The sequence below is a fragment of the Perca fluviatilis genome, chromosome 10, assembly GCF_010015445.1.
Source record: "Perca fluviatilis chromosome 10, GENO_Pfluv_1.0, whole genome shotgun sequence".
In the NCBI taxonomy this organism is placed as follows: domain Eukaryota; kingdom Metazoa; phylum Chordata; class Actinopteri; order Perciformes; family Percidae; genus Perca; species Perca fluviatilis.
This window is the reverse complement of record NC_053121.1, coordinates 19,623,709-19,648,162: the sequence shown is the minus strand read 5'-3', so window position 1 is coordinate 19,648,162 and position 24,454 is coordinate 19,623,709. Positions and strand designations below refer to the sequence as shown.

At 40.8% G+C, this 24,454-nt stretch overlaps 1 protein-coding gene across 4 annotated transcripts in view; it reads left to right on the top strand.

Moving 5' to 3' along the window:
* spock1 (SPARC (osteonectin), cwcv and kazal like domains proteoglycan 1) overlaps positions 1 to 24,454 on the top strand; it is a 100,409-nt gene that overhangs the window by 50,607 nt on the left and 25,348 nt on the right. For 3 of the 4 annotated variants that reach the window (XM_039812994.1, XM_039812995.1, XM_039812993.1), the window contains 2 exons: positions 10,817 to 10,897; positions 21,752 to 21,866. In XM_039812994.1, coding sequence (XP_039668928.1) covers positions 10,817 to 10,897; positions 21,752 to 21,866 — 196 coding nt within the window. The remainder of the gene's footprint in view (positions 1 to 10,816; positions 10,898 to 21,751; positions 21,867 to 24,454) is intronic. The other variant, XM_039812996.1, reaches the window with a different exon arrangement.

Sequence of the window (24,454 nt, the reverse complement as noted above, 5' to 3'; positions counted from 1 at the left end):
CACTGGACACACTCCAAAAAGAGGACACCCTTTAGTTGCCAGTTTTTATCTGTGGGGATGTCTTGTCTTTAAAGAAAAACTTCAGTTTGTCACAACTTGGGATTTATGTTTGGTTAAAATTACATTGTACTCACCAAAGTACAGGTCAGGTTATGAGAAAATCATGGTGTTACATGAAAGCATGAAAAGTAACAGTTGTAAAGAATAAAAAAAGAGAGCTTAAGATAGAAATAGAAATCCTTGTGTGAAGTGGGTGAGATGAAGTATACTGGCACCTTAATTGTTGAGATCAGGGAAGGCGACATCATTGCTAAAAATAGGGCCAAAAAAATGAGCAGTGGGACAATCATGTGGTAAACTGTCCAACTGCCTAAACCACTTTATTTGGGGGTAAAACCAGGGCTTAATTTGAGCCGGAACATGTTCCAGCACCTCCGATGTTGGATCCGGAACCTTTTCTATTGGATCCGGCACCTCCTGTGTCACCAGGAAAAATGAATCGCCTAAATGAAAAAAATAAACTACTGTTTGTGTAGTGTTCAATGCTGTTATCTGTTTTGTTAGTCGTTATTCCGCACTGAAGTTCCACAAAAATCTTGTGTTTGCATGTTCGATGCGTTTTGAGGTGAATTTTCAGGGTAAGACGGAGGGGGGAGAGGGACGGAGGGAGGGGAGGCACTTCAACAGCGCGGCGCTGCACTTGTGCTGGTTGAGATTGCTGTTATAGCCTCGTTTCACTCAGGGGAAAAATGTCAAAAAGACAACAAAGTTTGCTTAACTTGTTCAAATACGCTGGCCAGTCGGATCCCAAACAAGCAAAAACCGTTTCTGCCTATCAAGAATGTGGAGACCACGGTGTTTTTTTTGGCTAATTTAATAGTCCGACGGATAACTGCTGCTTGTGAAAACTTTTTTACATTTCGCACCGATGCAGTGCATGTTCTGAAATAAAAATAAACATTTTCCTGATGTACAGCGTTGTTTAGGTTTTTTTAGTCAGAGAAGCTACTAGGCAGTGTCATTTTTATTTTTTTTGTTCCGTTACTTCCAACCCCCGTTTTGAGTCGCCGGATCCACCCCCCCCCCCCTCTGCGCTCCGGGACCTCCCACTTTACAAATTAAGCACTGGGTAAAACTGAAAGGAAGCTAACCCATAATGTCGCTAATATACCCTCAAACTTTAACTGCGTAGGTCACCTTCATCTTTTGTGTTTTTGAAATAAGTGTTAGCGACTATCCTAAAAAGAATGACAGTATGTACACATATGTTTGTTAGTGAGGAACAAAGTCTTTGGGAAGTGGATGGATGAGTCACCAAAACATCCGACGTTTCCAGTTCCCAACCGACAGTCGTGTTTTTTTAAAGCATGATGACCACAATCATTCCCTGACCTTAACCACCTTGTTATTACTACTGTAACCATGACAACGGAGGTCCCCTCACCGTTTTACTAACCTGGGGGTTTATTTTCAACCTGTGTGCCTGTGTTGTTGCCCCATTCAAACTATCATCAGCAAGATATTTCACTAATTACTTAGGTGAGCTATGAAAATAAAATACATGATGCAATTATTAATAGTGATCCTTTAACTGTGGCCGGAGACGCTCACAGTAGAATTTCTTTCAACATTTAATACATTAAGAAGAAAACATGTAAATCATTCCTGGAAGCCCTTTCCTTCTCAAAAATGTCTCTAGGCTTTTACATTGCCCACACCACCACAGACTGTACACTCCATGCATGTGAGTCACTGCAACATTTTGACAGGACACAGGGAGGTGACTTGTCCTCTTAAGAATGTGGCATCTGTGCACTCCTCTAGAGAGACATTCAGTGTAATTGAAGCATAGAGCAGCTTTGTGCCAATCAGACTCTTTATGGGAATGCATAAAAACATTACTCTCAATCTTCTTTTTGCCGTGTTCTGCTGCAGAGCTGCTAACATTGCTATGCACAGTGCAGTTACTCCCACACAAACGGCACACCTGGGAGTAATGGACATCAAAACAATTAGACAGCGAATAAATAATGGCAATCAATCAGACAAGCTGTTCTGCTTTGGGAATATTTGCTGTGTCTGAATTGCCTCAAGTGGGTCCCATTTTCTGCCAGCTGGTACTACAGTCATTACACTCTAAAGTGTTAATCTTCACCTTTTCGACTCCAGCCAGTGCCAGCATGATAGGCTTCTCAATAAGAGTCAGCCAAAGTGGGACATGATATGGGAAACGCCTGAATCCCTTTCCTAAACAAAGCTACAATACAAACTTGTTTTGATGGAAACAACCATTACAAGTGTTTACCACGGCACTTGGTGGTCAATACAGCAGAAACGATAGCGTCATCAGTCACCACCTGCTGATCTCAGTTTGACTAATGAGTCACTGGTCGCCCTTGGAGACTAATCAGCCGCAGGAAGGTTGATGGGGGAGAATCTAGTCCCCTGGTGAATCACTTGGCGACGAATGCTTCCCTCTGTAGCATCTAATGAATGAAATCAGTGGGATCACAAATTACTTGTTGGTGATACCGAACAGCAAGCGATCAAATCCACCAGTGGGAAATCTTTTTTTCTAGACGTCTTGTGGCTTAATAAGGCCCAGCAGTTGATTTATAGCTTGTTGTGGAGCTGTTGTAAACATGTATTTGAATCTACGCTAATCCTACAGAATTTGAGAAAACTTAAGAATCCGCTACAGTCTGTAAGACTAGTTTGCTTCGCTGAAATGAACACACGTTCCAGCTCATCAGTATACTGATAATATCAACATGTCAGGACTGCGCTATTGATTTAGTTTTGCATTTAGTCTGGTTTCTGTGTGACTCTGTTTTCGTGTATCTGTTTGGGGACAGCAGGCCAGAGGCCTGTACTACGAAGCAAGATTTGGTGTTAACGAGGTAACTTTAGGTTCAACCCAGGGTTTTCTGTATCACGACGGTGGATCAGTTGTTACCGGGTTCAATCGCCGTGGTAACTCATGCTGAACACCTAACCGTCTTAAAAGATCTGTTTGAGCTCGGTGCACGGAGAGAGGAGTGCGCTCATAAAAGTTCAAACATTTAGAGACCGACAACCCCGTTAACATTCCCTGATGGGTATTTTAATGACAGATATAGATTTTCAGCGGAGGGAGTTACGTATAGGCTATTTGTCGGCTTCTTGAGCCGTGTGTTGCCAATGCGCACATCGGTTTGAATTATGTTTTTATATATTTTTTATTTTCTCTCACGATCGCTTACCACTGCCAGGGTTGCAACTGATAAAATAATAGGCTAAAGCAACGACAGTTTATGGAAAGCACAACAGTAATTATGGTCAGATCTTTGGCCTGACTGATGGGGAAGTGATATTGATAAGCGTTGTGATTTATGCATAACAGCGTCAGCTATTTTTTTGCCAGCTTTCCTGTTTTAGGAAGCAGCCACTGTATTGCTTTTTGCCTGCAAAACCGTGTCTGTGTTCTTCATATTTATATAGAATTATAATTTGCTCTTCATGTGTAAGAAGAGCAAACTATAATTCTGCTCTGGTAGATGTTTGCGATTGGTCGTGCTGTGCAAATACCGCCTCTTTTAAGTGAACGCACGCGTCACTGGATTGGGAAACCCTGGGTTGACTGAACTAGTTGTTAACCAGCGTTGTGACACAGGTTATGCGGGACCGCGGTTGCTAGGTTTGGTGAAGCCGGCTAACTGAAATAAATCCAGGGCACGTTGATCTTGATTTGTAGTACAGGCCTCTGATTTAAAATAATTATTTTCTGTTTGTTCTGTAATTTGCATTTGACAGTAGATTTGATAATTGCCCTTGGATGATGTAGCCTGTTTTGTTTTTAAATTGGAAATGGCCTATCATTGGCATATTTGGTCATCCTTTTTTTTTTTATATTATTTTTTGGGGCATTTTTAGGCCTTTATTTCCACAGGACAGATGAAGACATGAAAGGGGAGAGAGAGGGGGAATGACATGCAGCAAAGGGCCGCAGGTCGGAGTCGAACCTGCGGCCGCTGCGTTGAGGAGTAAACCTCTATATATGTGCGCCTGCTCTACCAACTGAGCTAACCCGGCCACTGGTCATCCTTTTTTAAATGTTTTTTTGCGCTCTGAGAAGCTCCACCACCACTTATACTGCTGTAGAAGCTGTGCATGATGTAGGTAATACTGTAAGTGCATTTTAAATGACAGGATGTCTATAAATACTTTTTAATAGTATGGTATGGGTAGAATGGCTTTCACGGCAACATATGTGAATACATTTGGTTCTGTTAACATTTATGGTATAAACCAGTTCCCATTGTTGTCTCCATATATCCATTGTTTACATAATAGGGTGGTAGCAACATAGGAGCACATACCGCATAAGCAAAGCTCACATGCATATTATTTTGAAATTTAGCATCCTGCGGAGGTTACATTTTCTGTCAGTTTTTCGCTGGCAGGCCATTTACCAAACCGAGAATCTTATATATAGTGCTGCTTTCCACAAAATATATTAATGCAGCAATACAGTGTGCCGTGCAACCCTGCTTTATGTGTGTCTCCCTCACTGCAGTCACAGAGCTCTCTCCATTCTGCCATGTCTTTAAACATACATTACCCTCACTTTCTCTAAATTCTCTCATAAATTCTCTCATCAGTTTCAGTTGTTCTTCATACTTTCGGGCCATCTATCTCTCCCCCTTCACGTCATACGCCTGCGTTTCTGTTCATTGTTTCTCCAGAGTTTTCTTTTGAGTTCATCAGATGGAGATTACATAATGATGAACAATTGGTGACTGTGAATCAACAGTGACGTTTACACACACGCACACACACACACACACACAAACACATGCGCACACACACACACACTAAAAAGCCTGACAGAATTAGTTATTAGTCGTGCCATATTTGATTAATATTTTACGAGGTTTGGTTATTATTATCACCTTTTCCCTGTGTAATTGTATTCTCGTCTCTTCTCTTTTTTCCTTCATCAGCTTATATTGCCCTTCAGGGAATCTTTAGTAGAAAGACTCACAACTTCTAGCTCTACTTACACATTATTCATCCGTCAGAAAGTACAATTCCACCATGTTACAGCAACTCAGTAGGAATCTTTTCTGCATATTCAGTCATTCAGGTCTAGAGCTGACAGTATCCATGGTTGCCATCACTCCAGTTTTTAGCTAGTCAGATCTCTGTGGCTATGATGGAAAGTTACATATACTTATGTAATTAAAGTATTTCATACTTTGCATTTGGCTTGATTAAGAAAATATGATAAAACTTTTGCTTGGTTTTGATGTTTGCTTTGCAAAATATTCAAATTCAATTTGTGGAACGCATTCATAAATAATACAGACTAATTATGAATAGAGTAATATCTATGTTTCAATAATAATACTACAGCACTGTGAAGTTTACTTTGCCTGTAGTTCATTACATTTCTTGAAACGGTACTCTCCTCTCCTTTGGTCAAAATGCACAACGTGTGATATTAAAGGGTCATTAAATGAATTACACCTTAAACGTTCAACCAGTTTTCACTCCCAACTCGTCAAATTCGGCAGCTGAGTCAGTGGCCCTCAGCGTCTGATACCGTCGCACAAGGGACCCTTTTGTATCTGCTTGAAACGGACCGGGCTTTCAACTAACTGCAATGTAGACACATCCACAGCAATATTAGACGCTCAGAGAAAATGCTCGACCACAGCTCTGGAAGATGATAAAGGGCGACAAACAACAAACAGGACTTTCACCCAGGAGACTGCTGTACGTGTCCTGTGTGAAACCAAAAGTCAACTTACATACATGACGTATGTTGTTTTAATCCAACCCATGATCTTTTCCTAAACCTAACCAAGTAGTTTTGTTTGACTTCACAACGTAAACCCCATGTTGAAGTCAAACTACCCTGCACGTTGAAAAAATGATGCCAAAGGGGTACCCAGAGCGTTAAAAAAGGGTTCTTGCTGCATGTCAGGAGTTGGTTTTGAGAACGTGTTGAAATGTTACAGCCATTCTTGTCTTCGTCATGTGTGAGGACAGATTGGAGAATCCTTTGCCACATGTACTTGTTTCCATGGTGACAGCTTGTTGATCTGTCTATCAGTCATGGATGGTTAACCTGTTAGGCCTCTGTACATGTTGTGCTTAAAGGGGTGATAGAATGGTTATATAGGGTATTTCACACTGTTCCTTAAGGTCTCCAAATAGGGTATGTAACATTGGTTTGGCTGAAAATTTCCCAGGTGATGTTCTATGCGCCCTAATGCAACCCGTAACCCTGTTAAACATCCCTTTATGAAATACAGTAAGAGCTTTTCAGCTCACAGCAGGTCTGTGAAAGTAGGCAGGCCGACCGGCGCGGCAGCAACCCCGGCATGCACTGGCCGCTGTCACTGTCACTGTCACTGTACAGTCGTACCAAATTTGCAATTAGCCATCAATTTTTGTAAAATGGCCCATATTTGAGCTCTACATAGTTGATTCCTTGCATAAAAAAGTCTCAGAAGTGAATTTAGTAATGAAATAGCAGACGAACAATGTATAACATTTCTGAGATCTGCGCGACCTAGATTCAGACGACCAGCTGTCCTCAGATCAGTGGTGTATGTAAATTTTGGGTCGTGACAAAGGTACAGACTAGAGCCAAATAAGGTACAGCCACCGAGTTGACGTCAACTTTTGTTGAGATTCGCCCGTTTTCAGCAGCAGTTTCAAACTGTGAGATTTGCATAGGAAAGGGATGTCAATGGGATTTTGAGGTTCGATGTATGCCCTATTTACCCACCGAACTGTCGTAATTCAACTATGACAAGGTAAACTCGGTTTTGCATTCTATCACCCCTTTAATGCTGAATGCTCTATAGCTCTGTAAGGAAGTAGGTGTGTGGGGGTGACACTGGCCTCTGTCCCAGGCAGCCCAGCTCGCCCCGTGGGTGGATTAAACAGGCATCTGCTGTACGCAGATCAGGGCTTCATGTTCATGGTGCATCAACTCACTGCCCAATGAGGGAGAAGTTATTTATTGTTGTTACAGCTGGGTTTTACCATAGAGAGCCATAAGTCCCAATGTCCGCTTTCATTCCACTAGCTTCTGTAACTCTGTGCAATCTGTCATTCAGCGTTTCTTTGTCAAACAGTGACATTTACCCATGGTGCTCTAGAGCTCATGGGAAAAAACAATGAAATGAAATACTCTTTACCTAAACATGCATAGTGAAACACACAACATACTGTTAAGTAAAATTATGTTCCAAGGTTGGATTTTTAGTTATTTGCGGTATTACAAATTTTGAATAAAGTGATTTCACTAAAACTAAAGACAAGAAATTTGTCAGAATTATTTTCAAAGAAATTTGAAAAATAATCTAAACTCAAGGTTCACTTATATTCTTTTGCTGGACCTTTCAAAGCGAATGGAGATTGCTCAGTTGCCTTCCTGTGTACCAACTTAAATCACATCTGGACTAACAAAGTAGTTGAAACCTCCAGAATTTTCGTTGGGCCTCATAAAGATGCTAAAATATAAGTAAATTGCTTCAACGGTGAAAAACCTTCACAAGATAACCTATTTGATATGTATTTCAAGATAAAATTAGTTAAATTGTTGAGGCAAAAAGGAATATGAACACACACACACACACACACACACACACACATTCATTCACTTGTTTATTTCGCTCTCCGGCAACCTGTGAATGACAGTAGAGCAATCTGGAGTGACAGAGGTTGCCTTTATAGTCACTAAAATATCAGCCATTTCCTGACATTTACTTTTAATTTTTCCTTTTACTAGAAGGCAGAAATACCTGCTGTCAAACAATCTCAATACAATACACTCGCTCACACAAGCTAAAGTGAATATATAACCACACTTTCTATCATTTACATGAACAGCTTTTTGCTTCTTTAACTGTGCTGTTATATGATAACAACCGGCTGCTTTTCTAGCCATATAAACTCACTTAATGCTGCAACATGTTACAACCATGTGTCCTCCAGGTCAGCTCAGCATTCTTCTAGACTCTGATTTGTATTTATTACTGGCTACATCTGCATTCTTCTCTGCTTGGTTCCATCTGTAATGGTTGGAGAGTTGCCTTGAAAAGGCCTTTAAGCCCGAGCTCAGAGACAAGAGGGAAGAAAGAGTCCTTGGCAGCAGATAACAGTTGTTCTGTCAGCAAGACCAATGTTAGAATCAGTATTCTGGCTATTTCATCCTTGGTTCTTGTGTATGGGTATGCCCAACACATTTGTGAGGCTGTGATAGCAATACATTATCCAGAGAGGGGACTCAAAGGGAGGATTACAAATGGCAGGCAGTGCCCCATAATCACAGCCAGTCCAGTAGAGCACAGGAGAGTCAAGCTGGCAACCAATGCTTAGAAAACAGACAAAGACCCAGAGACAAAGACAATACAAGTTAAGTTCACAATTTTCAGGTGTTTACCAATCCTGTCCATTTGCCTAATTAGATTACGTAGTGAATAAGTGGTTGCCATGGGAGCCGTGTTGGCAGCTGAAACAGAAGCCTTCTGTGATGAACTCTGGCTCGGCAGTAGCAGCAACAAACAAAGCCGCGAAAATCTGGAGCTTCCAAATTGCCAATCAGCCTGATTAGACGTGACATTGTGTTTTCCCAGCAGAATGTCCGTCGTCGTTATATATTTCATCAGCTATTTCTCCAACTCACTAAGCCTCTATCTCTCCGAAGATTCACTGTCTGCCTGTTCCCATCCCTCACCGGTCCATCTTTAATCTCCCCAAACTCGGCCACTGCTTTTTAATACATTCTCACATAACCGTCTTTGATCTGCGCCTGGAGGAGCTAAAAGAATTAGGAAGAGAGAAACTGATAAGAAAAGAGACAGATTGGACAACAAACAACAGTGAGCACCTTAGGTCTGTGTATTAAATGGAGTGTGAGCTGGAGCAAGAACAAATATCTCATTTCAGTGTAATGTGCTAAGGGTTTGTACCTCGCTCTCCAAACATTGTTTACTGCTCTGATTTTAATGGCTTGTTGGCCACATCATGAAAAGCGACTCAATATCAATGACGCTCGGCTAAGCTCTTATCTTGGTCTTTCAGAGGAGTGAGCGCTCACAGTGTTGAGTCTTAACATAAATGGGAATCAATCAGCTGAATATGTGTGATTGTATGTGTGTTTTGATATTGCCCTTCGTGCTACAGGGCACCGCAAGATTACGGTCCTTTTAAGGGGCCGTGGCAGTTGAGTTTAGTCGACTCAAAGTGAGCAGCATGCGGCGACAACAGTTAAGTTTAGGCACCAAAACGACAAGTTGAGTTTAGGAAAAAGGTGAAAGTCTTTCCTCAGGAAGTGAACTCCACTCCCTGGCTTGAAAGCACTGTGTTTTTAAGACCCGCCCCTCTACCCTGACCTCCTCCCTACGCGGTCCAAAGCGCTCTTATACAGCAGCAGTCAATGTGATGCATAGAGCAATACATATGTTGAATACATACACATTACAGTGCATTACTTTTCGTAGCTATATGTAAAAATGGTTCATGAGAACAGCCTGGAATTTTAGTATAAAACAAATAAAACAAAAACAAACTAGAGGGGCACTCGGAGAGCCCAGACCTCCGCAAGGCCCTGCCCTATCTTGCAATGTTAACGAAAACAAACAATAATTTGTGTATCCCTCCGTGATTTGGATCTGCTCCAAAATTAATGGCTTCTTTCTTGGCCCATGCTCATGAAAATCGGGCCAGTAGTTTTTCCACCATTTCAAACAACTTAAGAGGATAAAAATGACTCATTATTTGTATTTATGAACTTAATCCCGTTATTTGTATTCCGTTACTCCCCAACCCTGCCCATAGACAATAAAGCCTCCTATGATCATTGTAAACTAGGATAAATAAACTTCAGAGGATGTGATTGAGCAGACAGCCGTTGCCAGCGATCATAGCACAAGCCCTCAGGCTAAATGCCAGCTTGTGAAAGTGACAGTGGCATCAGAGAGTCTCAAGGGAGGCGATTCACACAGATATACATACACAAGGCCCACAGAGAGCACTTGAGAGAGATTGTCTGCACAGAGGATAACTCAGAGATTAGAAAGTCATCCAATAATGAGGAGGAGAGAGGTCTGGCAAAGAGGATCGAGATAGGAAAGAATAATAAATAGAGGGGGTATTGACAAAAAACAAAGTTAACTTTTGCTACACAAACAGGCACACATACACACACACACACACACACACACACACACACCCTTTCCTGGTCATTGTATAGAGTCCATGTTCAGTCCTTGCTCAAAAGCCAAGCTCGCTGATAAATAAAGGAGATGGATGAGTTTGGGAGTTAATCATCTCAGGGTGTTAATGTCACAGCCTACAGACAGACGTGACAAACTCCCTGTACCTCAGTGTTTGCTCTGCTCCCACCCTGAGGCTCTGCCACCACTGGCCTGCTTCCATATGGGATGTTGTAATGCAGTGTGTGTGTGTAAGAGGGAGGATGGATTAGTGTTTTTTTATCGAGATGGATAGGTGCATTACTTTCCCTTGGCTGAGTCTACTTTTTTTTGTGCTCGTAATGATGCTGCGATGATTATTCTTTTCAGACGAGAAAAAATATGTTTGTGTCACTTTGCAGCTTTGGACACAGACATGGTAGCCGTTTCCCCTTCCTTCCAGTATTTATGCTAAGCTAGTTGTTTCCTGAGCTACATTAATGCATAGACATAACAATGGTATCGATCTTCTCTTTTAACACAAATAAACGTATTTCACCTCTTTTAAGCATGTATGAACTATTGTAATTATTATGCGATTTTTTTTTTATGTCTTTCTTTAGAAGGAGAGGCCGAACCTAGCAGATATGGAGACCCAGGAACTAAAGCTCACCCTAGCTTAGCCAAGAAGACGGTACAGGATGGTGAGTTTGGGAAACATCATTTTCATGAGGGTGGGGAGGGTTTTTTAGTGACTGGAAGAAATAGCTTCAGCCAACATGCAGCCAAAAGTTTGTAACCATCCTGTTGTTACAGCTGATTTGACAAATCTGATTTAACTCTAATATACTCTTTGTGCTGTTGGGATATAATGCTCTCAGTGCTGATCTATTTGTATTATAATAGTGAGATCCAGCGACAGATCATCACAGATTAGGTTTAATGAGAAATAAATGATCTGATAGCCAGCCATTGATGTTCCACAACAGACTGTAGCATCACTTTACACTGAGTTTAAATTATTTGGCTGTCTCAGCTGCACATCCCATAAAATGGCGGGTATAATACAGCAGTGTTTAGCGCAATTAATTCTCCACCCTGTCTCAGGTTGTGTGCAGAGATGTCAGTGTGGAAGAGAGAGATAACCAAGCTTACAGCTCGTTGTCTGAACCAGATAGAGCATGGCGAATGCACACAGGATGATCAAAGCTAGCAGTCAGTAACATGGAGCTCTTTCCAGGGTTAGCTGCAGTACTAACACCATGGTCTGTTAGTGCAGGCTAACACGGAAATTGGAATTTGAGATTAAGCAAGTGGGCAGTGAGATAGTGGTATAAAGATTCCCACAGTAGCATACATGTCAGTTCTGGTGTTTGTGCTTGCAGCTTAGCAGAATTTAACAAGCTAACGTGGGTGTAGTGGGCTGAAATCCTGTGCAATATTGTTTACTTGAGATTACCAAGGGTAACAGGAAATACATTTAAATAGCGTATTCTCAGTAACCAGAAAGAGACAAAAAAAATCTAATTTGATTTTTCTACAGTACATGGAAAATGTATTCTGCACACTTTGGCTACTTGGGTCAGTTTTTAATGATGTCTTTTATATTTGTACTTTTTATACTACCTAGGATCTTATTCATATATTTATTACTTTACTTCTTGTGTGATAATACTGTAACAATAAAATAATAGTTTAAAAATGTACACAGAAACAATTAATCAGAAAATAAAAACTAAAAAAGTTTGTGAAAAGGTAATGGATAATAAAATGGATCAATGAATCCCTTAAGTGTGTATTCTGTCATGGTGAAAAACACAAGGCTACGGCTAACTGCTGAAATGATTTGATGAGTTGGCAAATTGAAAAGTAAAGAGGGAACCAATTGGTAAATCAAATGCAAATTGAAATGCGACTGATGCACACATTGTGTTCTGCTCGTTAGGTAATTACAAAACCAATTACATGTTTTGATCTAATTCAGTGGGAGATAAGCTGCACGGTAACATACAGTAATCCACAGTATCAAAGCCTAGATAAATCTACAAATAGAGCTGCAGTCATGTTGTGCTGCTGTGAGATTCAGCCTGAATGAATAGCGTTACTTTCCCAGTGCATCTTCATGTTCATGGCTCAGTTCAATCACAGCTGTTGGTGTCTGTGGTGAAGGTTTGGTTATTTTTAGTTTTTTACAGATTTTCTGATCAGCTCTGATAAAACAGTTACAACATGAAGGGCTATGTCTCAGGGAATGCTGCTCTCTCGTAGAAAGCTGCAATTCAGAGATTCAAAGAGCACATGTTTTTTTTATTGAGAGTGCCTTTGTTCTGAAAAAGAATGAACACGTCAGGCAGTGAGTTGTGGAAGCCAGAAATGTCAGAAGAATGTAGAAATGTAGTCGCTGGTGTTTGCCCCGTTGTGTGCTATATGATGCAAATAAGCCTCAGCCATTTTCCCTTTAAATGGAGCAAAATGAGATTTTGAATTACATTTAACTTTCCATTCTTCTGTTGTTGACCCTTGTCTAGTCAGTGTGTGGTGTAGTATTCTCGCTGGGGGCATAATGAGTTTAGTTCTGCACAAGGGCTTTCCTTTAAAAAACATATAAAGAAAGAGGCGATTCAAAAGGGGTTTTAAATCTGGATAAAGTGAATATGTAGCTGGCTACAGAACTATGAATATATGAGTCTGGTCTGGTGAATAGAGGCATGCTTTAGGTAAGAGGATGATCTAATGGACACACAGAGCTTTGGTATGTCATATCAGGTACGGTTGTTTGTATTGTTTCTGACATTAAAGATAGTCATTAAGAGGATGATAGCTGGAAAGTCGAGTAGATGGAGGTAGAGGAGCATGCTCACACACACACACACACACACACACACACACACACACACACACACACACACACACACACACACACACACACACACACACACACACACACACATACCCTTCAGCTTCAGATTAATGAATGCCTGGGACAGTGCAAAAATATTTAATTATCCCTGACACTGAAGGTGAGGCAAGAGGCCAGGTCTGTCATCCACCTGTGCGTGTGTGCGTGCATGCTTGCTTGCGTGGGAGGACAGAGCAAAAAGAAGAAGAGTGTGTCAACGAGACAAAGAATCAGGCTGTAAGTCAAGCATGTGGTCTTTCATCGTGAGCTCTCCTAAAATTGAATAAAGGTCAAACTGACACAAACTCCTTGTCTGGCAGCAGCAGCAGCAGCACATGGTCAGTTTAAGAACCTGGGGGATCTTATTTTTTAAAGCAAAAGAAAAGAGACCACTTGACATTGTACTGGTGCAAAATAAAATCTTGAATGAGAAGAAAAAACACCATCCCTTCCTGCACAGCTGCAGGAAGGGATTGTAATACAATTGAAGAATTGTATTATTATTCTGTTGTTATATAACAACTATTTAACAGATTGGCACAACATTTGGTAAAGACATTTTTGGTCTCCAGAGGATGAATTGAAATAACTTTGGTGATCCCCTGACTTTTCTTCTATCGCCATAATCAGGTCAACATTTCACTTTGTCCATTACTTTGGTTTATGACATTCTCCTTAGCCTCAGCTGTACTTTGTGTTTAATGTGAATTAGAAAATGTTAGCAAGAGGACGTGGTAAACATTATACCTGTTAGCATTGTAAATGTGAGCATGTTAGCACGCTGATGCTATAACTCAAAGCAGTGCTGTGTACACCCTCACAGAACATTTAGCATGGCTGTAAACTCTTACTGTGTGTTCAGACAGAACGTAAAGCGAATTTTAGAGGTTGCGTGATTGCATACAAAGGCAATGGAAAGACACGTGATTCCATTTCAATGGAAAGCCACATAGTCACAAATTCCCACTGGGCGGCGATGTTTCAACGTCAGCAAAAAAATGTGCACGTATCCCAAGGTTTTATGACTCAACTTTATAGGCGTACAGAGTCGAGAGGAAAAGGGAGAGAGACTGGAGGAAGGTAACAGAAAGATGTAAAGTTTCTGGTGAGTTTTTAAATTAGTCAGAGGCTGACAAACACACACATACACACACAGACACACTCCCACGCACATGGCTGGTGTGTCCATTGTTTGCTATCTTACAGCTGACTTTTGGTAACATTTGGGGCAAATAAACGCAGACTGCACAAATGGTCCAGCATATTCACACGGATGAGGTTTGAGTCACACCTTCAGTCTTGTTAAAACATGGACCGTTGAAGTTATCCATACACAGTGAAATGTGCCAAAAGTTGGGTGAGTTTTCCTGTAGAAGCCCAGTATTATTGTTGAATTTCAGGTAGCAAGAGATAACATGTTGAAATGAAACCCTTTGTATACCACATACACTGACCTGTTAGCTACGATGAAGACCTTACAGCCTGGTTTTACTGCCTGGCTTGTTTCGGTTGACTTCCTGTTCTTTCTTTGTGAGGGTGGACACAACTAGAGACTCCAGTGTCTTCGTTAGTGTTTGCATGTTCATCCTACCAAGCGAATTTCATGCATATTCTATTTAACTCCTGCTCTCTCATCTCACCGTGATGATTTTTTTTTAGCTTTATTTATTCAGGGAAGGTTCACTGAGAAGAAGACTTATAAACACGCTTCAAGCAAGTTTATGTACAACTTTATTTAGACTGTAACAATTAGCAATTTCCACCTGAAATGAATGTCTTTTTTTGTGTGCATCTTGTCCTTAAATGCATCTTTGCTCTTTTGCTTTGAAGCTGTCTTCAAAGTCTGTTTGATTATTTGCTTTCATAAAGTTGCTTTAAAAATGCTTTGCTGCCAGCAACAGCTTCACAAAACATCCTTTTTCAGGGCTTTTTACAATAAATTGTGTTATGTATATTGGTTGTGTGGCAGTAATGAATATTCAGTTTGTAAGCAATAGTCAATAGCCTTTCCCTCTCTCCAGATGTCTTTCTCCCGTAAGCCACTGTGGCTTCTTCTCTGGCATTCAAACCGACACAGCCTTTTATCTTCTCCATTCCAGTTACATCCACAATAATATGATTTCCCCATGTTTTCAATAATTAATTTTATGGATGGTAAATCCGTTCTATCACTCCGTCCTCCCCGAGGCCCTCTCTGTGCTTTCATCCCTCCATCATTTCTAGCTGTCGTCCATAGCTCCAGTGCCTCCCATAGGCCAAACAGTCCGACCCTGAGGAACGTTCACAAAGCAGAGAGAAGGAGGTTTTTATCTCCTTCTGATCTGTTTGTCTTTCTGCTTTCTCTCGCTTCATCTCTTGTTTTTCTCTGTAGCACCCCAGGTAAAAGAGAAGAAAACACCTTTCTAATTAGTTTATCAGAGCCTGAAAGCGATGCTCATTTTTCTAATAACAGGAACTGTCCTCTGGGAATGGTTGTTGAAGCTCTTGTTTATTTAATTTCAAACTTGTTTATTTGCTATTAGAAACAGTGGCTGGGGAGAGCGAACAATGGAGAGCAATGGAGCGCGTTGTCAATAAAGGAGCACACACACCCATACTGTACACACAGATTACAAAAACACACCGTTGACCCATGTCCCGCTCCGCAGCAATTAATTTAAGGTCACCCTCTACTCTCTGACAGGGCTTGTTGGCCTCTTGTATTGGACTCTGACTATCTTTATTATCCAATAACTGCACTCCATTTTGGCCTCCATCCAGTATTAGGGGGCACGGGAAGAGTGTTTAATCTTACCCTTCTCTTCTCGAGCCACTTTTTCCTGTCTCCTTAGCAACATTAAGAGTAAAGAAAGAGGTAGAACAATTCTCGAGGAGACGGGACTCGAGGAGGGGATGAGTAGGGCAATTTACTGTCAACTTTAATTGTAATAACATTTTACAGCTTCAAGTATAATGTGCTTTTCTGCCAGGAATCCACTTGAAGTTTTGCAGCAATTAAATGGCTGGAAGTAATGTTCAGGGTTAGATTATCCAGGAACTTTTCAAAGAAGGATTTGTTGGACACTGTAGACAATAAACTGCCATATGTGCAGCTTGCCTTAATGAACAAGTAGGCTGATTCTACATGTTCCCTGTGAGGGATGGATCAAAACCATGACATTGTGTATTACAAAGTATTGCACGCTGGAATTCCCTTACAGTATCCTATTGAGAATATCCATTTAAACAAAGAATGTCAAAAAAAGCACTGACTGTGATTTAATGATGTCCATGTCATACAACTTTCAGTCTTCATTCCAACCTTTTTCAGTAGTCAAAGGGACGAGAAAGATGTATAACATAAATGTGTTTAAAAAAAAACACACTGGCAGGTCAAGTGTACGAGTCAGTTAATCTGCCATGAAGAAGAATTTTCATTCCGAAATCAAATATCCAGTGTTTGAAAGCTTGAAAGCAATATGTTGAACTTTAGTACATACAGAAGCACTGGGCTGAATGGGAATGGGTCTCACATGCCAACAGTATGTATCTAGCTCTACTCTGGCTGCCTGTGTTTGTTCTGTGACTCCCTGCGGGCTCTGAGCTGTGGCCTTGGATAGATAGAGGAACAGAGGGAGGTGATAGAAGTCAATATAGGAACCGACTTCATCCACAGTAGGGGAACAAGAGAGGTGTTGTACATTTCACTGCTGTGCTGCAGCATGCTTTGAAAATGCTGCTGTTGCTGCAAACCCAGCATCATCACAGCTACCATCTGGTCAGATCTGCCTTTATATACTGGGGGGAATCAATATACTCCATGGTTGGTAGCTCATCCTCAGCGAGTAGAGCAAATACTGAAAAGAAAATATATTCCCACCTGAAATCAAAAGTTGTGCTCCATCTAAGAAAAATAAAACTTTGACAAAAAAGCTTCATCTGGCTGAACACGAAGATAATTATTTCATCAATCTTGTGTGAAAATGATGTCCATATGTATACTAGGTGTGTATATATCTCATCTATAAGAGACCCGTAAGCTCTTTGTGTACATGTAAATGGATATGTAAAGGTATAGTATATGGTTTTAATAATTGTCATACAAGTCACCAGCTCTCCTAACCATTATGTCTCATAATCATAGCTTTGTTCCTCTGTGCATGTAGGTGTGGCCCATCATACTGCCCTCTCTCTGCCTTCCAGCCATTACCACAGTTACAGTGCAGACTTGTGAGACTTTTACAATCAGACTTTCAAAATCTGTCTGGGCAAGTGCACATCAGTCCTAAAAGTAAGCTGTCAAATGGTTACAACTTACTTACTACCTACATTACTAGTGTTTGTTTTATTGTACGATGAAATAAAATAACAGCGGTATATATTGCACATAGATTATACTGTCAATATCATGTCAATTTTACATAATGGATTTAGAAATGAATTAATTTAAACTGTGAATTTTAATAACAAATTGAGCACAGTTTCAGTTTATGCAGAGCACTGAAGTCACTTGCATTAGCTGACTGGCATCAGCTGCTTCGGTGTCTCTGATTGCATCAGTTATCAATCTAATGGCGTTAGAAGGATCTAATATTAGGTCCATGTGTGACATGCAATCACTTTTATTGTTACTATCGCAGCGTCTATAGGTGCCTTTGTGTGATGCCTTTGTATGTGTTTGGCGGATTAGTTCTCCCAGCCAAATCCTCATTGCTGCTCAGATTCTTTGAGAGCTTCATTAAAGAGCATTTCCTTCCAAATGACAATTTGCTATAAATGGTCTCTGACTGAAATATATTCATTTAAAGATCTTACACCACAAAATAGTGTTTGAAAACGACAACCAGCACCAATCTGTGTCAGTTTCAGACGTAGAGAAGTGTAAATGTGCCCATCTTGAGGACATTTGTGTTCATTTGTTTATGATCTGCTGTTGTCTTGTGACCTCACTATCCTCAGCTACAGCTCTGTCAACTCTTCCTTCTGGCTCACCTCTACTGACTGCTGAACCCAGGGGTCATCAGTCAACCTAACATATGGCCAAGGACAATGGCTACACAATTTGGTAGTGGTGGTTTGAGTGCCCACTGCTGCTCACAACCCGTACTTGTAACCTTATAGTTTTTTTCTCCCTTATCAGCAAGCAGTTTTAAAGGAGTCTCCACAGTTTCTCCATTAAGCAGTGTTTGAAGAAGAAATATAATATTTACTTCATGCACACACACACACACACACACACACACACACACACACACACACATACACACACACACACACACACACACATGCACACACACACACGCACACACACACACACACAGGTTTGTGGCACTATCTTTGTGGGGACCCGTCATTGACATAATGCATTCCCTAGCCCCTTACCCTAACCTTAACCATCACAACTAAATGCCTAACCTTAACTCTTACCCTCACCCTAACCATAACCTAATTATATCCCTAATCCTAAAACCAAGTCTTTACCCTCAAACAGCCCTTTAATGTTGTGGGGTCCAGCATTTTGGCCCCACAAAGCTGTCAGGACCCTACAAGTATACTGGACTCCCGGTTTTTGGACCCCACGAATATAGTTAAACAAGAAAACACACACACACACACACACTAAAAATTATTTACACTTGTACATTTGGCAACGTCTTATCAGCAGCAGACAACCTTGTTCATTTACATAAATCAATAACATTTGTAAGGTAAAAATATGGTTTTGGTGTGAAAATGAGTTCTACTTGGCACTTTGGAATGAATAGATATGCAATAAGGCATGTCAAGTTATATTGCTCATGCATATTGACTCATTTACACACACACATGCGGATGAGAATAAAGTCATACTCAAGATTAGAAAGAAGAGAGGAGAATAAAAGGAGATGAGAGACTCGTATTGAGGGAAGTGAAAGAGTGTGCTGCAGTGCTCCTGCATTACAATTGATTGGCTGGTTTAACCGCCAATGCTGCTCACTCAAGCTTTAAATAGATGGATAAAACTCTCTTTTACCCTACACTCTTCCATTTTCTTCTCTTCCCTGCCTCCTCCTCCTCCTCCCAATCTTCATCGTTTCATTTTCTATTCTCCCTTCTTTTCTCCTCTCTCTTTCTCTTCTATTCTCCTCTCCTCCTATAGATACCATAAATATTCAAATCACGTCAGCTGAAAACGATTTCACATTCAAAGCATTACTGTCTCTCCAAATTAACTTTTCTTTATGTGTATGAGAAAGTTGTATCTGTGTAATCGTCTACATGCGATGCTCTGTGTTCTTGTGTGTGTAGCTGCATAAACCGACTTGCTCATTTGTAATGTGTGTGTCTGATTTCCAATTTGTGAGTGGAGGTCACACACTAATCCTAAATTGTCCTCCAATCCTGTCAACCAGATACGAGCCTCCTTTTTCCCCGATCCCTCCTGTCCTCTCCCTTCATCTCTCATTTCCTCGCGGTGATAAAGTCATTCTGCAGCAAAGTGAAATAAGATGGGTTTCCTCTAGCACTGATAGATGGAGGTGAGGACAGATCCAAATAAGCGGGCAATAGAAACACACAGCACATCAGACAGCTATCAGGAGGACAGTTGACGTATCATCTCTTTGCATTCTGGAGAATATGAGAGGGCACATAGGCGTGTAATGTGTTTTTGTATCTGTGTATGGGTTTTACAGATTGTAAGGAAATGAGTGTGTTGCTCAGTTATATGACAGATGTGGGCAGTGTACTATCTAAGCTCCACCATCTTTTTTGTGTGTGTTTATTCACGAAGATAAAGAAAGCTCTCCTATATCCTTAGTCATCTCCAGATATGTCCAGAGTTACATATGTTAAGAGTTGATATGTTGATATAAGGTGTTTATAGATGGTTGTTTACAATTTTACTGCGAGCGGAGACAAGAAAATGGCCATCTTGTCTGATAAACCAGCATGTAAACTGCAGCGCAGTGTGTGGTCAGGTCAGAAACTAGTTGATGCTCACAGCAGACACCAGCTGTGGCTCAAACACCACCCATAAGGCCACTAATGGAAACAAGGCCACTCTCATTTTATGATGTTAATATATTTGTAGATAACGCCTGGCTTTGATCTGTACACTCTGTACTTGGTCTTAAATCACTAAAATACATTTTATATAGTTTGTTTACCATGGTTACAGCATGTGGTCTCTGTATGTGGTTTGAAATCCACTTTATCTTTGATCTCAATTTAACAGCTTTTTGGCTGGTACAGGCTTTCATCTTTCTTCCATACATATCTGATTCAGACTTTGTGATTGGCAGCGTCACCATGACCACCAGTCCAGAGTCCACTGCCTGATGTTGGCCGGTCTCTCACTTCATTTGTACTAATGAAGTTAACTTAGGTTCAGGAGCAGAGCCAAGCCACAACCACACCTTTAATCACCTGTCAAGCCTATGTACAGTATACCTTGTATTGAATAAACTCACCATGGATCCCGCGCTGCAGATGAAGCTGTACGATTCAGCCGGTGATCTATTTGAAAGTGATTATCCTCCAGTCATGATATTCCCACAGCAGTCAGACCACAGCCAAACTTCCTAGCAGAGCCGAGTGTGCTCCGTGTGCACATACCTTAACCTTATGGGCACCTCCACTCAAACTCCCCAAACAAGATCTCTTTAAGTCCTTATCAGTATGATCTCAGACTTCCTCTCCTCCATTTGTGAGAGCCAAGAATTGGGATTGCCATAGGTATATTGTCAAGAGCCGGCTTCAGCCCTCTCGTCATCTCCGCCTACCTCCAGATTGGATCGTGGCCCCTCACCAACACGCTCTGGAAGGGAAATCATTCCCTTCAACTGCAGCTAAAACAAAGCTAGTTTCTTTCACCTTTACTCAGCTTCCATTATACTCCAGCAACAACAAACACATGCTCCATCCACCATCCACCTCCAGGATCATCACACATGACAAAACACCTCCACACCTCCACCCCCTTCAGGGCGACTAGACTCTCTCTCAGTCATTGTCCTCCTCCCTGGACTTTAAGATACTGTCCAGGGAGTGACCAAAATGAACGACTTCCTCCTCCACGTTCATCTCCTTCTCACATCAATTCATCCATCCTCAACATCCAATCTTTCTCATTTCATTAAACTCACATTGTCACAGTGCTCTTGTTTCTCTCTTTTACTGCCACTGCTCCTTTTTCACCTCCTCCGCCTTCTGTATTTTTGCTCTTTTCTTCTGTCTGTCAAATGAAAGTGGGTTTGTGCTGTTAGCCTAGTGTGAAATGACACAATGCTCAGAGTCAATGAGCTGCTTTGATCCTTTGTCGCTCTGGACACCAGCCAGCTGTGCCTGGCTGCCACAGCGATGTCACTGTGGAGATTGATTTTGAAAAAGATGGGGTCAACGCTAACAGACAACAGTCCTCATTAAGTAGCTCACACAGCAGAAAACTCAATGTTTACTTCATACCTTTTCCGATTCTTCTTCTTCTCCGTCTTTATCTCTAACTCATTATTTTTCTTCCTGCTTCAGTTAGTAGAACGCAAATATCTGCCAGCTGGAAAACCAAAAGAACAGCTTGATGTTTTGCTGCATCAACTTTCAACTTCAGCACTACATTTTGCTGATTCTCCTGCTCTGCATGTTTCCACTAGCTCATTTTTGCCACTCAGAGTAAAAGTTTATCCCTGATCTCTCCCCGTAGGTCCAGACGCTACAAAGGACCCTTGTCTGAATGTGCGCTGCCCTCCTCACAAGGTGTGCATCAGCCATGACTACCAAACAGCCATCTGCACCAATCACAAGCCGCCAACTCACAGGTAAGAACAATTAATGTCGCATTTTGATAGCCCCTGGTTTTGTTATCAGTGGTAGGGCGGATCCTCGTGTCCATATGTCGAACTGGCAACCCTTTGTGAAAAGTGTCTTCAACACCAATCACATATGTAGAGCATACTGTATGATAACCCACTGTATTTCACCATGTTTCAAAGCTGATGTCTCTGAGACTACAAACAGAAGTAATGCAACATGCCATTTTTTCAAAATCATGTTTATGAGTAATTCTCAAAAAATTAGGAAAGGTCATTATGTATTAAGACGGTTAAACAATGTTGAGTCTATTTTTGAGTGTTTAAAGAGGGCCCCAAAGACAACATTAGGGTTAATTCAGCATTAGTGTTACCTAACAACAAAATGGTGGAGTTGTGGCTGCTTTAATGCAATTTTGTGTCTCCTTAAAAATTGAATTATTATTAAGTTCAAGAAAGTAAACGCCTGTAACTCCAAATGACTATGCATAGTTGAACTTCAATATGCTAGACCCTCAGGGCACGTTAGACAAATTACACCGAGCAGAAGCATGCAATAAAGTAGCATTTTGTGTTTTGTGTGTTAGCTGTGTCTAATAACCCAATCTGCTTCAGTGACAGACATACAAACACATATTCTCAACACCAATTAATTTTAATCAAACTATCTGTTTGCTCTCTGGACTCTGTCAGCACCAAATTTGTTTGTGTTTTCAACCCTGTCATGTTGCCAATTTTAAGCTTTTTTAATTTTTCAGTTGAAGAAGCATGTCCCCCAAAAGACATTTGAATGTTTGTTGTCTCTTTCTTGTGTTTAATTGATTTCCTCAAGTCATTAGCTCCATAGATACTTGGTTTAATCTATTCCTTTGCATTGCATTAATTACAAGTCCTATTTGCTGCTCAATATGTCAAATATTCACCTAAAATCTTTATTTCCCCAACAGCATCACTTATGGAATTTTCGAACCATGGTCTTATTTGATCTACGAGTTAAATTAGTTGCAGTAATTAGCATAACATGTATTAAGTGTCCTCTCAGAGGGAAAATCCAAACTTTGTTGCCTTCAAGATATTTGCAAACAGATGTTGGGAAATACAGCTAATATACCATACAGTATGTTGCAGCATGTTTTTCTAGGAGATAATTCATCATTGTTCTTCACTGCTAATAAAATTGCCTTTTTGAAGATGCCCTGGACACACTTTGGTATTACTGTTGTGTTTACTAAAATCCACAAGCAAATGATTTTTGTTCTCTACTAAGAAGCTGTCATAACAAAAGTCCAAAGCATACCTTCTTCTTTTTGAAATTAATATAGCTGTACAGACTTCTTGACTTCCCTTATTGAGCGATAATGTTTGGCTGCCGGCTTGGACATCGACATTAGCATTCAGCTATAATTCAAAAATTATTAAGGAGCCTCGCAGTGTTAATTGGTATGCACCTCTGTCCTGCTGTGAGGTGTCTGTAGTACCCTCAAATCAGAGCCTTTCCAGATTAGAGCAACATGGAAACTCTCAGCAGGGGGTTGAAGTACAGTGGGTACATGAAGGAGAGAGAGAGAGAGAGAGAGAGAGAGAGAGAGAGAATTGTTTCTGTTTGAGGCTAATATGTCAATGGAACTTCTGTCCACTCTTCTCTCTGTAGCTGTCTCTCTCAGTGAATAATTCTCACGCATGCACAAATTTCCCAGGCCAAGCCAATCCCGCCCTTCAAATCACTTTGATCACGTGAACAAATTCTTGTGCTTCACTGCATTCAGTACAAACGAGTACTTGATAGGAGAGGAGGAGACGCATGGGATTTGATGGGATGTTTCATTGTGCCTCTATCATACCTTATATGCCAGCACTATTTTATTTATCAGTGCAGTGTGCGTGTCTAATCTGCCGTGGCAATGATTATACCTCGGCTGATAAATGTGACACTTCTAAAGAACTACGAAAGTGGCTGACACGCTGCCTGGGATTTGAATGTTGTAGAGAGCGTAGAGTTTTACAGAGTGTCTTCCAAGGGACTAAATGATGAACATTTAATTAATAATTTTGTTAATTAGAAAGTGTATCTTTGCATTGATATTGTGGAAAGAAGAAGAAAAAGATGCTAAAAGAAGATTTTCTATTCCATCTTTGTTTTTGTTTTGAAATGAGCAGAAACAGTGGTCCACACTTGGTCAGTGAAGAATGATAGTCTACTGTTGGTAATGTAGGAATGCGCGTGCGTGTGTGTGTGTGTGTGTTGGGATGTCCACCTGCTGTAGTTCACTTTGCATCATTTGTTGTCGTCACATAAGTTTCTCTGTAAAAAGTCTGTTTGGCTCTACTTCCATCTCTGCTCGATAGATCAGGAGGCAGCGCTGTGTTCAGTGAGAGCACTTAGATTGAAAATTGCTGCGAGATTTGGATCACCAGCAATTATGCTCGTTATTGAAAAGGCCTCGATGGACCAATCAGGATTTGCTCTGCTTCAGTTGACCCTGACAACCAGAGACACTTTAAAACGTTCTGCTTAGTAGAAAACTGATTCTGCAAGTTTGGATAATATTCCTGCCTGGAAAGTTATTAATGCACTTCAATTTTGATATTTTAATGTT